This window comes from Phocoena phocoena, chromosome 15 (assembly GCF_963924675.1).
Source record: "Phocoena phocoena chromosome 15, mPhoPho1.1, whole genome shotgun sequence".
In the NCBI taxonomy this organism is placed as follows: domain Eukaryota; kingdom Metazoa; phylum Chordata; class Mammalia; order Artiodactyla; family Phocoenidae; genus Phocoena; species Phocoena phocoena.
In genome coordinates, this window is record NC_089233.1 from 70,365,681 (window position 1) to 70,382,476 (window position 16,796).

Genomic DNA, 16,796 nt, shown 5'->3' on the forward strand with positions numbered 1-16,796 from the left:
TCTCCAGGAAAACAAAACAAAATAAAAACTCAATATGTTTCCTGATTTCCATGGTGTAAATATCTCCACCGTGGTTGATCTTAAGCAGTGAATGTGATATCACTGGGTTCAGAGGTTAGAAGAGAGGCTAATGATTAGCTCTATCAAGCCAGTATCAGCTGGTTTTGAGTGTAAATAAAATATATTATACACGTCTTTACCTTCTTAGCATATATAAGCAGGGCCCCGTGATATAATGAAAGAGGCATGGGTTTCGATATTAGCTATTCATTCGTTTAACAAATAGTTAATGAGCATCTACTAGGTGCCAGGCAGACAATAAACACACACACACACACACACACACACACACACACACACACACACACAGTATTTCAGGTAATGATAAGTACTACAGAAAAGGATAAAACAGAGAGAGTGTTTAGGGAGATACTGGCCAGGAATAGGATTGTATCTTAGATAGGGTTGGGAGAAAAGCACAGATAAGATTTTGGGGTCTACTTACTGGCTCTGACATTTGTTACTTAAGTAGCCTTAGACAGGTTCCTTAAACTATCTGAGCCTCAGATTTCTCTTCCACCCAGTATCAGTAGCATCTACCTCACAGTATTTGGCAACTGACTATATGAATGAAGAATATCAGCTCAACACCTAGCTCGTAATGGACATTCAAAAACTGTAACTGCACTTCTCCTTACCCTTTATGATAGCTCAAGGTCATCTCTGCAAAGATTAACAATGTACTGAGCCCCAATTAAATGATGGCTCAGCACTTACTAAGATGTGTATAGCTTTTTATCCTTAACTAAATGACTATGGATTTCACCACTTATTGCCTTGTTGTTATCGCTTTTTATACTTTTCTTCTCACTATCCTCTTTTCCAGATTTTATGTGCTGCATCTTGCTACTGTACAAGTACACATCCCTAGCAACATGCAGCCTCGTTACTGCATCTTGTTACTGTACAAGTACACGTCCCTAGCAACATGAAGCTTCTTGTTACCGTATCTTGTTACTGTACAAGTACATATCCCTAGCAACATGCAGTCTCCTTCTAGCTTCATGTGACCTGAGAAACCAGATAATTAACCTTGTTAGAAACGCACATAAAATACAAGCACTCATTCCTAAAATATCATTCTTCTCTAGGATGAAAGTACATGTCTTATACTAAATGCAATAATATATGTATTATATGTGATTAAGGATATTATGTTAATATATTATATACTATATGATTAATAATCAATTAGATTTTTATACAATTATTATAAATTATATGGGAATCTACATTCCTTATTGCAAAATAAGAAAAATGATAGTTTGCTTTTTCATGTTTGGTGTTAGGATTAAACAAATCTACGTTGCTGATGAAAATGTAGTATAATAAGGACCTCTATGGAGGAGTATCTGTCATCATCTAACAAAAATTCATATGCATTTATGCATTGACCCCAGTAATCCAACTTTCAGGAACTTCTCATGAAAATACATCTCCACAATACCAAACAACATACGCAGAATACTGGATACAGTATTATTTGTCATAGCAAAAAATGGGAACAACCAAGTGTCCACAGGACCCTACCTGAATTAACCATGGTATATCCACAAAATGAAGTCCCACACAGCTATAAAAAAGAATGACACAAATCTGTACAAACCGACATGGACTGATTTCAAGGATATATTAAGTGAACAAAAACACAAGATGCAGAGTATACCTACTATGCTATCTTTTACATAAAAATAAGAGAAATAAAGATAATTTCTACTTTTTTGCAAAATGAACTATAGGAAAGATGTATCTGAAATAAATACAAATGGTTACCTTTCAGGTGCAGGTAAGAACAGTGTGAAAGAGAGATGCTGGCAATTCTTCTCTGAGTGTACCTTTTGATACAGTTTTGACTTTTGAACCAAGAAACTGTTTTGATGTTAGAAACAATGACATTGAACAAAAAAGGATGGGGGGAAGGCAGACCTTAAAATTGAAATAAATGAACCTAATAGGGTATCAAATTGATTATAACCATCCAGAGAAAAGAATGAACTTTTGGATATGGTATCGTGACTACTCAAGGAGAGAAAAACTAAAAAGAAAATCTTTAACCTAATTTAGTAGTTTTCTTGTTTGTTAGGAGGACTGGTATTATAATTCTGAGACTACTTTGTGTGTATTGCAGCATGAACAAATGAAAAAAATACGTGAATGTTGGGGTTTTCACTGTGGGAGGAGGGAGATAGATATATATGGATGGAGGGCAAGTGCAGAAGAATCCTGAGGTGTTGGATTTGAATTAGTGTGAGTTCATGATTTAAAACAGATAAAATTATATTCCCCAGCTCTACCTTCTTGAAGAGCCTAGAGGCAATAACACCCCATTGAGCACAACTAAGATGCATTTCTGAAAACAACCAGAAATCCTCAGCTAAGTGGTTAACTCCAGGTCTGGGGCAGAGACGTTACAAGGAGAGTCTGGAATATTCTGTTGCACCAGAAGCAAGAAAGACTAATGAGAGCATGTCCAAAGGACCTAGGAGTCACTCTGAAGGGACTCCCACTAGCCATATTTGAGACAGTTTGAGCATTGAAAAGAATAATGATAGTAATGGATTTTAACACATTGAGGAAGAAAAAATGACCCAAGAGTCAACAGGGAAAAAAAATGGGGAGGGGGGATGAGGAGAGAGAAGCTCTTTTATAAAGAAGAATGCAAATTAATACATGTAGAGGGAATGCTAGATTTAGAGCACCCTTTTGTAAATATCAGCGTAATAATTGATTCAGGAGAGGATTATCAAGGAGTGTTAAAACCATTGGGTCAAAAGTTCTTGGGGAGACCCAGAATTGCCAAAGCAATCTTGAGGAAAAAGAACAAAGCAGGAGGCATAACCCTCCCAGACTTCAGACAATACTACAAAGCTGCAGTAATCAAAACAGTGTGGTACTGGCACAAAAACAGACATACAGATCAATGGAACAGAATAGAGAGCCCAGAAATAAACCCACGCACTTACGGTCAATTAATCTTCGACAAAGGAGGCAAGAATATTAAATGGGAAAAAGCCTCTTCAGCAAGTAGTGCTGGGAAAGTTGGACAGCTGCACGTAAATCAATGAAGTTAGAACACACCCTCACACCAAAAATTAACTCAAAATGGCTTAAAGACTTAGACATAAGATATGACACCATAAAACTCCTAGAAGAGATCATAGGCAAAACATTCTCTGACATAAATCATACCAATGTTTTCTTAGGTGAGTCTCCCAAGGCAGTAGAAATAAAAACAAAAACAAACAAACAAAAACAAGTGGGGCCTGGGACTTCCCTGGTGGTCCAGTGGTTAAGACTTCACCTTCCAATGCAGGGGGTGCAGTTTTGATCCCTTGTCAGGGAGCTAAGATCCCACATTCCTTGTGGCCAAAACCCCAAAAACCAGAAAAGCAACAAAAGGAATGTTGTAACAAATTCAATAAAGACTTTAAAAATAGTCCACATCAAAAAACTCTTAAAAAAACAAACAAAAAAACAAATGGGACCTAATCAAGCTTACAGGCTTTTGTACAGCAAAGGAAACATAAACAAAATGAAAAGACAATCCACAGAATGGGAGAAAATATTTGCAAATGATTTGACCAACAAGGGCTTAATTTTTAAAATATACAAACAGCTCATACAACTCAACAACAAAAAAAGCAAACAACCCAATCAAAAAATGGGCAGAAGACTTAAATAGACATTTCTCCAAACAAGACATACAGATGGCCAATAGGCACATGAAAAGATGCTCAACATCACTAATTATTGGAGAAATGCAAATCAAAACTACCACGAGGTACCACCTCTCACTAGTCAGAATGGCCGTCATTAAAAAAGTTTACAAATAACAAATGCTGGAGAGGGTGTGGAGAAAAGGGAACCCTCTTACACTGTTGGTGGGAATGTAAATTGGTGCAGCCACTATGGAAAACAGTATGGAGGTTCCTCAAAAAACTAAAAAGAGAGTTGCCATGTGATCCAGCAATCCCACTCCTGGGCATATACCCAGACAAAACTCTAATCTGAAAAGATACATGCACCCCAATGTTCATAGCAGCACTATTTACAATAGTCAAGATATGGAAACAACCTAAGTGTCCATCAACAGACAAATGGATAAAGAAGATGTGATACACACACACACACACACACACACACACACACACACACACGAATGCAATATTACTCAGCTATCAAAAAGCATGAAATAATGCCATCTGCTGCAACATGGATGGACCTAGAGATTATCATACTAAGCAAAGTAAGTCAGAAAGAGAAAGACAAATACCATATGACATCACTAATATGTGGAATCTAAAATATGAGACAAATCAACATATCTATGAAACAAAAACAGACTCACAGATATAGAGAACAGACTTGTGGTTGCCAAGGGGGAAAGGGGGTAGAGGAGAGAAAGACTGGTAGTTTGAGATTAGTGGAGTCAAACTGTTATATATAGGATGGATAAACAACAAGGTCCTACTGTATAGCACAGGGAACTATTGATATATTCAATATCCTGTGATAAACCATAATGGAAACAAATATGAAAAAGAATATATATATATATATGTAAAACTGAGTCACTTTGCTGTACAGAAGAAATGAACACAACATTGTAAATCAACTATACTTCAATAAAATTTAAAAAAAGTTCTTGGGGAATAGGATCCTCAAGGATCTCAAAGCATCACTGCACAGGTGAGCTAATTTACGAAGAGAAAAGGTGCTGCATTTACTGTGGAGGGACTGGATGGTCCCCATCTTATCTAAGGGACCAATGCAGCAACATCAGTAGAGGGGGCTCCCTGACATTATGTACCTCTTGACATGATACAGTGAGAAATATACATCACCAACTCATATAGCATTTTTGCCAAACGTGTCTCATATTCTGGTTTGTCACATAAAATCAGGTTTAATATTATTGGAAATATGAATGTGGATTATCTATTTGATTATTTTAAAATTAATGCTAAATTTCTTAGGTGTTCTATGGTCCTGTGGGTATGGAGGAGAACGGCCTTATCCTTAGGTCATGTCATGTATCCTAAAGAATTTAAGGGTCAGGTATCATGACTTCTGCCACTTACTTTCAAAGAGCTAAAAAAATTCTATGTATGTTTATATATAGTTCCATATCAAATATATCATACCTAGGTATCATATATATATATGAAAACATAGATAGCAAGGTGTTCAGAAATGCTGAATCTAGTGAAGGGTTTACAGATCTCGTTTGTACTATTCTTTCAAATTTTCTATGGTTTTGAAACATTTCAAAGTAAGATCTTGGGTATGAGTCATTATATAAAATATAACATGCCTTTGAGTGTCTAGATTCCATTTCACAGTCTTGGCTGTGGTCTGGTTGAAGGCAGAGAAGTAACCACCTAATAAATGAGTCACGGTTTTGTATGAGACATTTGTGAAGAAAAGGGGAAAAATAAAGAACCTGTTTAGTCTCCTATTAACGATGACCTCCCAGATGAAGCAACAGGGCTCAGTGGCCATGACCTCCTCTCACCAGTGGTGGATTACTTCACACGCTCACGAAAGCACCGGGGTGATGAAATTCCTAATTCCGTATATTCCCCAGAAGACAATTTTGTAGCACAGATGAAAGCAGCGTGAATCCAGTCAGTTCAATCTGCAAGGCTGCTCCTTGGTTCCCCAAAGGGGGTTTCCGTTAATGGACTAGAGCTGAGCTCCATCCCCAGCTCGACCTTGAGGTGAATGAGCTCCCAACAAACAGAGATGGTGCCTCTCCCCTCTTTAGGAGAAATGGAACCTAATCCCGGCATGCAGAGGGCACTGTGCTCTTCTGAGACTTTCCTGCAGCCCGGTGGTTCCTGAGGTGGGGCCTCAGGAGGGCTACAAGATGGAGGCCTGGTGTCTTAATGTTGGTGTGTTTACTGTGATAATGACCACACATCTCGGTAGAGCAGGAATGGATGTGATATTAACGGTGTTTGATTAAAATTTAATTTCAAAGCTTTGCTGCTCTCAATTTGTTTTGATAAAGGCCTTGTGATTTTTTCTTTTCCTGATGACAAGACGAAGACAGGGAGAGGCTGAGGCATGCCTTAAGGATGGGATTTGGGATTTGCTGTTGCACATGTAGGTAACCCTCAAAAAGCAGCCCAAGGTGGGCAGAGCATCTTGGCAAAAAAAATGCCCTGAGCTGTTCCTGGGCCAAACCCTCCTGTTCATCTTCTGCATCCTGAATCTTCATGCTGGTTCTCAACAGTGGCTCCTCCCTGTCTAACAACCAGGTCCCTCATGAACACTTGTCACTAAACCCCCCTAGTTGCCCCAGCTCTGCTTCTGCAACCAGGCACTGACCACATCGCCACTCCTTGAAAGTCGATGTCATCATCTACAACCAGTTACAGTGGATGTCTATAGCTCTGCAGAGATGGGTGGGTGCTTTCTGGGTTGGTTGTGCTAGAGGATTCTTTGTCAAGATTTTTTTTTTTTTTAGTGCAAATGTAATAGCTACATTTAATGAAAACTTACACTCTGATGAGCATGGTTCCAATTTCTATATATATACACCATCCTTTTTAATGAGCACAACAACCTGTAAGGTAGGTACTATTACTATCTCCTTTTTATAGATGAGAAACGGAGGCACCGAGAGTTTAAGCAACTTGCTCCAGGCGTATCTGGCTCCAGAGTCTGCCTTCTCAAAGAGGGCATTATTCTACCCGCTGGAGGAAGGGGCTGTACATTTTTGAAACAATGGAGCCAGATCTTGGGAAAGTTTTGGCAGCTTTATCAGAAGCTAAATCCAGGGCCACATGTCCTGGGCTGCAAAATGAAGCCAAGACGAGATGTCTGACCCTCTCTGTTAGAGGATGGATGGCAACAGGCTCATAGGAAACAGGGCACTCAGAACTTCTGGAGAAGCTGGTTTTGGGGGAGAGCTGTACCCACAGAAGACCGAGGTTCATTACAAGATAGGAAGATGGGGGAACAAGGTGACAGAGGCTGAGTCCCCACTGCTACTGCTACCTAGGAGCACAGTCTACAGGGGCTGCGAACAGAGTGGCTGTGAGGATGAATTTAAAGGGGATCAGGAAGGGTTTGTCATGAAGGCAGGTTTGATAAAACTTCCAGGTCTCGGATGGGACGGGGTGATGTGAGAATCGGGAGACAAGGTGAGAGGCTGGAGCTCCTTCCTCTATCTCCCTGTGGGACTCTGCAGCTGAGGATGTGGGTCTGGATCCCACCAGGGACCATCACTCAGGGGTCCTTCGACTTGCTTATATGAAGTAAGAGTACTAGACAGGACCGCCATGGAAGAGGCTCTGCTTTGAGTCAAGTGTGAGGATTTGCCTCATGTAGTAACAATGACAGAGTTCTGCCCGGATCCCTTCTAGTCAGTTTATGCCATTTTTGGGCCCTTCGGTGTTTTGTCTGCATGTGTAGAAAGCCAAAAGTTCCTGAGAATTTACTTCCCAATCCTCCATCCCCATTCCAGACCCAACCATTGGCTGGCAGCCGTGATCTGGAACGATAGTGATACATAACCTGCCCTATAGAGTTCTCCTGCAGGCCCAGGTCACAGCCCCCTGGATGTGGCCTGAAGCTGTACCTGGGCTTCCTCCCCTTCACTGTCCTGCTTCCCCCACTCCCTCCCCAGTCTCCCCTGGGAAACCTTCCTTAATCATCATTTGCAGATCAATCCACATGAGTCTGATGCCAGGAAACTAACTAAAGACACCCCTCGAGGCCAGAAGCAGTTGGCTGGAAGGAAAACTGAAATACGGTCACAGAGAAGTGTTTCTTAGATAAGTCCTAGAACCAGCAAGTCCTGTCCTACCATAAATAACATAACCACCGTGGCGGAGTTACATGCAAAATACAGCAGGGGTCTGAGAAGAACACCCAAGTTGGCCTGGGGCACTCAGGGAAAGCTTCTGGAGGAAGTAGCACATGAGCAAAGACTTGAAAGATTATAAATAGAATTCGTCCCACAAACGTGGAGGAGAGGTCATTCTGAGCAGGAGAAACAGAGCGGCATGGGCAAGGAGACAAGAGCGGGAAAAAGAGATGTGTTCTAGGAAGTACACGTGGCTCTCTCTTCCTGGAGTCTTAAGAGGCATGCTGGAAGATAAACTGCAGAAGGCAAACTCATCGGAAACTTGTGGGTGTGGAGCTGGGGGATGGGGAGGGAGAGATGGAGGCCCCAGGCTGACTTCAGGTGTTTATCTTGACTTAGTAGATGCAGTTCCTTGACGTGAGGAACACAGGGAGAGAAGTCCATATAGAAGAGGAGACAGTTCGTTTCTGGGTACTTTTTTTTTTTTTTTTGCGGTACGCGGGCCTCTCACTGCTGTGGCCTCTCCCATTGCGGAGCACAGGCTCCGGACGCGCAGGCTCAGCGGCCATGGCTCACGGGCCCAGCCGATCCGCGGCATGTGGGATCTTCCCGGACCGGGGCACGAACCCGTGTCCCCTGCATCGGCAGGCGGACTCTCAACCACTGCGCCACCAGGGAAGCCCTGTTTCTGGGTACTTTTGAAGATGCCTGTAGGACACCCAGGTGAATATGCGGTTCTGGGTGCATTCAATGTGTGTGCCAGGTTCTTTAAGTGTATTTTCTGATCCTTATTCTTACAGAATCCAGAGCCGTCTGATTCCCAAACTCAACATGCTTCGACAATACTATCAATACACAGCTTCTCTTTCGGGAGGCATCAGTGTGGTTAAACGCTGGTGTAGCAGGTGGTATAAAGTGAGAAGAGAGATGGGGACGTAGAAAGGTCAAACTTGAGCGTGTGTCTGCGACAGAGTTGCCATTGTCTAGGGGGACAGCACCCCTTGGAGTTGTGCACTGCACAGCCTGTGTGGTGCTTTACTGAAGAGCTTAGAAAAGGGGCTGATATACCAACAGAGAGATGAAAGACGCAGGAAGCATAAAACCTCCTAAGCGCTAGGCATGGCCCCCCGAGCAGGTCTGGCATTCCCCGTTCCCGAGTGAGCATACGCACCGCCGCACTCACCATCCTCCTCCGTCTGCACCATCAGCTGCTCACTCTCCATCCGGCCCTCGGGGTTGGACAGCAGCAGCCGCAGCCGGATGGTCATGAAGGGGCGCAGGCCCCGCAGGGTGTAGTGGGAGGAGGTCTGAATGAGCTCTTCGGCCTCATACTGCTGCTGGTTGAACACGTACTGGTACTGCACCGTGAGGTTGTAGCTGTGGCAGCGGGTCACCGCGTAGCCGAAGGGCTCCCACTGGAGCGTCAGCTGCCGGGCTCGGATGTCCACGATCTCCACGTTTTGCGGGCCGTGCACCGGGTCTGCAAGACACACACGCAAGACACAGGGCTCTGAGGAGGCTGTCAGGAAGGTGGGGTGGAGACCCCGCTAAAACAGGGGAGAACAGCTCTTCAAACTCAGCCCAGTCACTCAGCCACTGCCTTCCTGATTTCGTCACCTAGAGTATAATTTAATTAACATTTTTCTGTAAATCAAACTCCTTCTTCTTTTTTAAATAAGGCATCTAAAAGAAAACACAGCTATTTAAAGGGAAAACCTGAATCACTTGCCATAAATAAACGTTTACCATTTAAAACAACGCACAGTTGTTTTCATCAGGGTACCACCAAAAACCATGTTGGGTACCACTAACAGCACTTTGGGGAAATACTCATTGAGAAGGATGCTGGAGTTCTGATCCACCTCTTTACATTTCACATGGCCACATCCCCTCTCCTTGAGAAACCAGCCCCATTTCTTTAGCTCACCACACTGAGGTGCACAGTCTAGAAATCAAATTGCATCCTCAACACACAGCATCCTCAACAGGCCACTGTGACCCATTGACAGTGCCTTGGAATTTCCCTTCCTTTCACTGACGACACAACTCATCCTTTCCTAGCCTCCCACAACAGTCCTCAACCCTTCCTTCTTTCCTCTCCACTTTTTTCCAAACAGGCCCCTCCAGGGGCATCATTCTAAAAACAGATCTGATCCAGCAATCCCACTCCTGGGTATATATTCAGACAAACTATAATTCAAAAAGATACCTGCACCCCTATGTTCACAGCAGCAGTATTCACAATAGCCAAGACATGGAAACAACCTAAATGTCCATTGACAGAGGGATGGATAAAGAAGATGTAGCATACATATACAGTGAAATATTCCTCAGCCATAAAAAAGAAAGCAATAATGCCATTTGCAGCTACATGGATGGACCTAGAGATTATCACATTAAGCAAAGTGAGTCAGAAAGAGAAAGACAAATACCATATGACATCACTTATATGTGGGATCTACAATATGCCACAAATGAGCTTACCTACGAAACAGACTCACAGACATAGAGAACAGACTTGTGGTTGCCAAGGAGGAGGGGGTTCCGGGGAGGGAAGGACTGGGAGTTTGGGATTACCAGATGTACAGTATTATACATAGAAACCACCAGGTCCTACTGTGTAGCACAGGGAACTATATTCAGTATCTTATAATAAACCTTAATGGAAAAGAATATGAAAAGGAATATATATATATAACTGAATCACTTTGTTGTACACCGGAAACAAATACAACATTGTAAATCAGCTATACTTCAATTTAAAAAAATAACAACAGAGCTGATCATGCCTTCTCACCTTAGTGCTGTCTCCCATTCCAGCCCTCCCTACTGATCTTGGTCCCAGACCCCCATATATAACATTGGCTATGTTTATTTTATTATGAATATTCTATTTACACTTTACACAAAAATTAAATAGATGTGTTTGTGCACAACAGATAATAAAAAACAAAACTTTTCTTTTTTTAATCCCCATATTGTAAAGCTCATTCTATACGGTTTAGGCACTTGTTACGAGAGAAACGTAACTTCTTTCATGATTGGCATTCCCCATAAGTTCTTCTGTCAGACTCTCTTCGCTGGGAGTAGTGAAGCACAGGCTAGAGATTCAATCCGTGTACTTCCCGCCCACCATGCTACCTCACTAGCTGTGTGACCTTGGGCAAGGGCACTGCATCTCTGAGCCTTCATTTCTTCATCTATAAAGTGGAAATTATTGTGCTAATCTCAGAGGGCCATTAATGTGCATAAAATGAACTGTAAAGAGAGAGAGAAAATTGTCTCTACCTAACAGTGGGCGTTCCTCTTAGAGAGAATGGCCCTTCTTGGAGAAATGCTTTAAGAAGCTTGTTTGGAGTAGATGCTGCAGTCCCAGGGCCTTGGGATCGATCGGCTGTGCTTAGCCTTTAGAGTAAGAGAAAAATGAACTCACTGGCTGCTGGGATTGAATAGGAGAGGATGGGGGTGAACAAGATGGTGTATTTTTGGGTGGAGCTCAATGAGACTGTTCTCATGTGACTCCTAGTCTTCAACAGGGTCCTCAAAATACCACAAGATGATTGGCTGTGATTTGATTTCCTGGGGCTTCTGAGATCTGCATGCCTCACTTGGGCCAAATAAGATGTTGCATGGGTACAAAGGGACCAGAGGCAAAGGGGACTTGCAAAATATGTCCATGTGTGTTACTGAGACCTTGAGAGATGATTTGGGCTTTCTCAGGCTATAGAATTAAGAGGTTCAAGGACATCTCAGTTCAAGTGCAAAAGACAAGACCTCTGGTGGCCCTGTGGATTAGATACATGTGGGTGAAAGTGTTCTGTAAGTTCGAGAACTAGCATTCAAGAAAGGGCAAGACAGTGGCTCTTTATTAAGCAATAACTATGGGCTGGGCAGTTGCGTGCTGTAAACAACTGTCCGACGTAGGGAACTGAGGCCAACGAAGGGACATGACTTGCCCAGGGCCACACAGCTACGTCCCCAGCTCTGGACTCCCACAGCACTTTGCACAGCTATCCAGCCCGCTCAGCATCCGTCACGCTTTCTAGGAACCGCTTGTTCCTTTATACATCATTCCTCCCAGGCTGCAAGGGACCATGTGCTGTTTGTCCAGCAACCCCAGCACATGGTACTGAGTCTGCTGATGGGCCAGTTCATGTTGCTTAAACTGAGATGAACAGATGGTGACCTGTTTTTGAGAACTGAGCTTGGACCCCCTTGACTCCACAGTCCCCTGTTCTGTCCCCTCTAGCACGTCACCGAGTCTTTAAGGTGAACTTATTTATTTTTCAATTCAAGCAAGAGAACGTCTTAAGATCCTACATGATGGAAACTAGTTTTCAAAATGTATGATGGAGGCACTCATGCTTTCACTATAACGCCCCAAACATCAGATGCCAAACCCAGCTTCTGCTCCGGTAATTGCCTACAGCAGGTAGAGTCTCAGGTTTACATTCCGGTTGGTACAAACAAGTCAGAAATTGCTGAGAACGCCTTGTGTGTGCAGTGGAGACTGGTGTGTTGAACTTACATCCCTCGTGTAAATATGCCCAAGCCTAGAGCCTATGGTTTCTGCCTCCAGATAAGACTCCGTGCATATGACCTTCTTGAGTAACAGCCTACAGGCCCCCGAGATGGCATACAGGGGGAAGAGAGTATGGCTTACCTGGGAAGCTGGGAAGTCTTCCTCTGATGGACAAGTAAAGTGGCTTGGCCTCTGGGTTCACTGTCTCTATGCCCTTAGACTTGGCAATGAGGGCCCTGTCCCGAGTCCTGTGGATTGAGGAGCACACTCCGGCCATCTGCAGACTCTGCCCCCCTCCTGAAGCAGGAGTCAATGGGCCAACGTCTCCACCTGGTCCTTGGGCTCCCCATTCTGGACCAGGCTCCAGACGCCTGACAGCCTAGAATTCCCTGTCCCAGTGGCTTCAAACTCATTTCTGGGGCTTGTGTGAACCTCTTCCCTTGGTTTGGCCATCCAAGGTCACACCATACTCCATGTATGTACCCCTAGGCCCAACGGGTGACCAGAGTATGGCTGTTTGGAGGAGGAGACCTTTGTGGGGAGGGATGGAGTCAGGTGAAAGGAGAAGGAAAGAGGCTGCAGGTCTGTGTGTGTATCTTGTCCCAGACCCATTTGCGTTCTTACATATGTGAGGGACAAGTGTATATGTGCGTGTGTGACTGACTCATATTTTCAGAAGCTTCTTTGTTCTGCAGCTGCCTCTGGAAAGGTAGGGTGGGCCTCCTCACTTCTGATCACTGACCACTCCTCTCCTTTCCATGTTAGACCTTACTGAAGTACCATTTTCAACCTAATACCAGAGCCCAACCTGCAACATGTACCTTTCCACCTCCGAATTCCCTCCCTCGTTTTCCACTGCTCACTCTTTGAGCCCTACATTCCTAAAGCAGAGTGAGTGTTGCATCCTGAATCCTTTTACACCTCCATCTTCCCTCTGCTTGGGCTGCCACTGGCAAATCCCTATTCAATATATTCAAGGCCGGGCTCCAATGCCACCCTTTCTTTGTAACTTTCTCCAAAAGCCTTTCTTGCCCAGGCAGAATGAATCATCTGTTTTCTTTAATACTTCTCCCATAGTCCTTATCAAATTGCAGATTAATGTCTGGATGTTCGGTTCATGCTCACCTCCCCTGCTAACCTGTGAGCACCTAGATCTCTTCATTTTTAAAACTGGACGTATAGCTGATTAATAAATGAAGAATGAGTAAAATACAGAAAGCAGGGGATAACTGAAGACCAAACCAGAATCAAGGCCTTAACATCCTGCAGGGGAAATGCAGTAAGTGAAGGGGTGAAATCAGGGCTCTCTCTATACTCCAACTGTTAAGGTAATCGTGTGGTTAAGTTAGAATTCCAGCCTCTTGTTTTATATGGACTCAGCCTCCATTCCTGCTGTCAAAGGCAATAGCTGTAGAATCTCCTAATGACCTTCATCAAGGCAGAACACCTTATTTAAAAAAAGGAGCAGCAAAGCAGATTTCCAATTCATGAATTTTCTATGTATTCATCTTTGCATGTGGAGTCGGCTGTAACATACGTACTATTCAAAGTTGAACCTAAATTGAGATAATTTGGGGCATGGGGCTGAAAATGTGGAGGTGGATAGCTTGTATGTAAAATTAATTTTTTATCCATTTGGAGATACGATTTGAGTTCCTTTCAAATTAAACTGCAATGGAGTCCTAGGCAGCTGGAAACATTATTGCCGACATAATTTGATACTGAAGGAGCAGTAATACATTGACAGTTCGATGTGACCATTAATTTGCAACTTCTGCATGGAAATGCTACATGAAGGGAAAAAAGGTAAAAGGAACAAAAATAAAATCCATCTTCTTTCAACATCATCCAAACCTACTCTCTTGCTTCCTTTCTTCCATCTCCTCTAATTTATTACAGATGTTTGGTGGACAGGAATTTGTTGAATATTATCACAGACATCCTTATGCAGGTAGGCAAGGACAGGAATCCAGAGGCTTCACTTAGGGATACTGGTACCCTCACCATCCAAGGTCACTGGGTCCTACCTACCCCGACCACCAGAATCAGGTGACTCTGTTGTCACCCTCTTGCAGCGATGTCATAGAGCAGGTGTGTCATTCACATGTTCGTTGGCTTACCCAATACTGAAAAAATACTCTTGAGCAGGGAGGCATCATGACATGGTAAAAGAGTGCTGGATCTGTCATCACCTGGACCTAAAGCAAGTCACTTGTCCCATCTGCGTCTTTGCCTCATTTTTCTCATGTGTAACACGGGGATGGTACTTCTGCCTTTTAGGGCTACGAGGTGAATTAAGGAGATAGTGTCCACCAAGCTCCCAGATGGTACTTGACCCAGCTGTATTCCCTTAAATACAGCTCCCACCTCCAGAAGGGAGGCAAGGCAGGGGAGCCACTGAGATAAAATAGAAGTCCTGCAGGTGACCGTGGACCCCTGGCCTGGTTCTCAGTCCAGCTGACTGCTGGGTTCATGCTTTTTAACCAACTGTAGTTTGGAGTCAGCAAGGTCCCATTAATGCATGTTCAGATATAGCTCTATCTATTCTTTCCTTTCTACAAACATGTCTTGGACCTCTGAGATGGGACAGGCATTAGGGATGCAGGGGAATGAGACAGACATGTTCTAGCCTTCACGAGATTCATGCTCTAGAGGGGGATGCAGACACGACAATTGTGAAGGATGGAATGATGAAGCCTGAAGGAGCTTTTGCAGGGAAAGTGCTGGGCTCCCAGGCAGCACATGTCAGAAAGACACAGCCTTACGCTGGAAACTCATCTGAGCCAATTTAATCATGACTCGTGCACAACCTTACATTCTTTTTCATAGAAACCAGAAGCCACCAAAGAAATCTGAGGTGAGTGAGGGTTAATGATTCCTCCATAACTGCATTATTAGGTTATAATAAAAGCAACTCTCAATTCTACTACATAGATGAGCATTTATTACACAATGTTTATTAGCAAGCAGGCAGAAAATAGGTCATACAATCCATCCCATAAAGCTCAATGAAGCTCAGCACCTGTCTTAGTCTTTTTAGGTGACCTGGCTCCTATCTTGCACGTAGGCTCATTGAAGGCAGTTATGACAGTATTCTCAGGTAGGAGTTGACAAACTTTTTGTTGTTGTTGTTAAAAGTCTAGATAGTAAATATTTTAAGCTTTGTGGGTCAGACAGTCTCTGTTTCAGCTATTTGTCTCTGCGGTTGTAATGCAAAGGCAGACACAGAAAATGTGTAGACAAATGGGCACGGCTGTGATTCTATGAGAGCTTATTTACAAAAATAGGGATAAACTGGGAGTTTGGGATTGATATGTACACACTGCTATATTTAAAATAAAATGCCTTTCCATGAAAAAAAAAAAGATAGCCTAGGCTGTGGGCTGTACCTTGCCTACTCCTGGTCTAGGGGCAAATCAAGTACCATTACAGACATATCAGGTAACCAGGAATCCTTCTCAACCAACAGGTGACACAGGACTGTTTAGGAATCAAGGCTTGGATACCATCCCTAAGGCTAAGAGCTAGAGGCCTTACTGGGTTCTCCTACGTTATGTACATTTGGAAAGTGCTTTCACAGTATTTTGGCCAACCCACATATTCTGAATACTTTCAATTTTACCAATTAGAGTCCATTTGCAATACTTATGCTAGTTGACAGGTCCCTGATTTCAACCACCACAATCAATTTCTGGCATTGAGTGTACTGATTAGCAAAATGAAGGTTGTGGATCAAGACATGGTATCAGAAACACCTGGGCTACGTAGCGTTGTCTCTGGAGAAGGGGCTTTCAACTGGAATACCAGGGGACTTCCGCTAACCAGTACGGTCTTGACGGGAAGCCTGGCAGCACTGGGTTACAGCTTAACCCGTAACTCATCCATAACACTCCACTGGTAAATATTTGAGAGCAAATCACCAATAGTGTAACGTGGAGTCTAGAGGCCAAGAAGGCTGTCCTGAAGGAGGGGGCCTTGGGCAAAGGATGGATGGGATTTAACGAGGTAAAGGTACAAGTTTTTGGGGGGCCGGAGAATGGAGAGTAGGGGGTGGGAAGGTTAAGCCCCAGGCAAAGGAGTCAGCACATTTAAAGTCCAAGATACAAGAAAAAAGGAGCAAATGGCCGTCAAGATTTTGCTGCATGAATGGACATGGCATATGAGCAGGAATCCCCTCCCTCCCACTGCAAACGCACACTCCATGCAGTGACGTGTCAAGCCAGTCTGAGTGTTATACACTATAGTAATGGTCCCTCCCACTATTCCTAAGAAGTAAGTGAGAAGAGCAGCTAAAGTAGTTGCAACAGAGTGATGCAAGTATCCTTTGTCAAAAGTCAAGCGCTGGACAGATTCATTCTCTTAATGAATATTTTTCAGTTCCTACCACGTACCAGGCAC

At 43.4% G+C, this 16,796-nt stretch overlaps 1 protein-coding gene across 1 annotated transcript in view; it reads right to left on the reverse strand.

Moving 5' to 3' along the window:
• The window catches only part of PTPRT (protein tyrosine phosphatase receptor type T), a 765,643-nt gene that overhangs the window by 396,743 nt on the left and 352,104 nt on the right, over positions 1 to 16,796 (reverse strand). Inside the window, exon 8 of the mRNA XM_065893296.1 lies at positions 9,060 to 9,356. Coding sequence (XP_065749368.1) covers positions 9,060 to 9,356 — 297 coding nt within the window. The remainder of the gene's footprint in view (positions 1 to 9,059; positions 9,357 to 16,796) is intronic.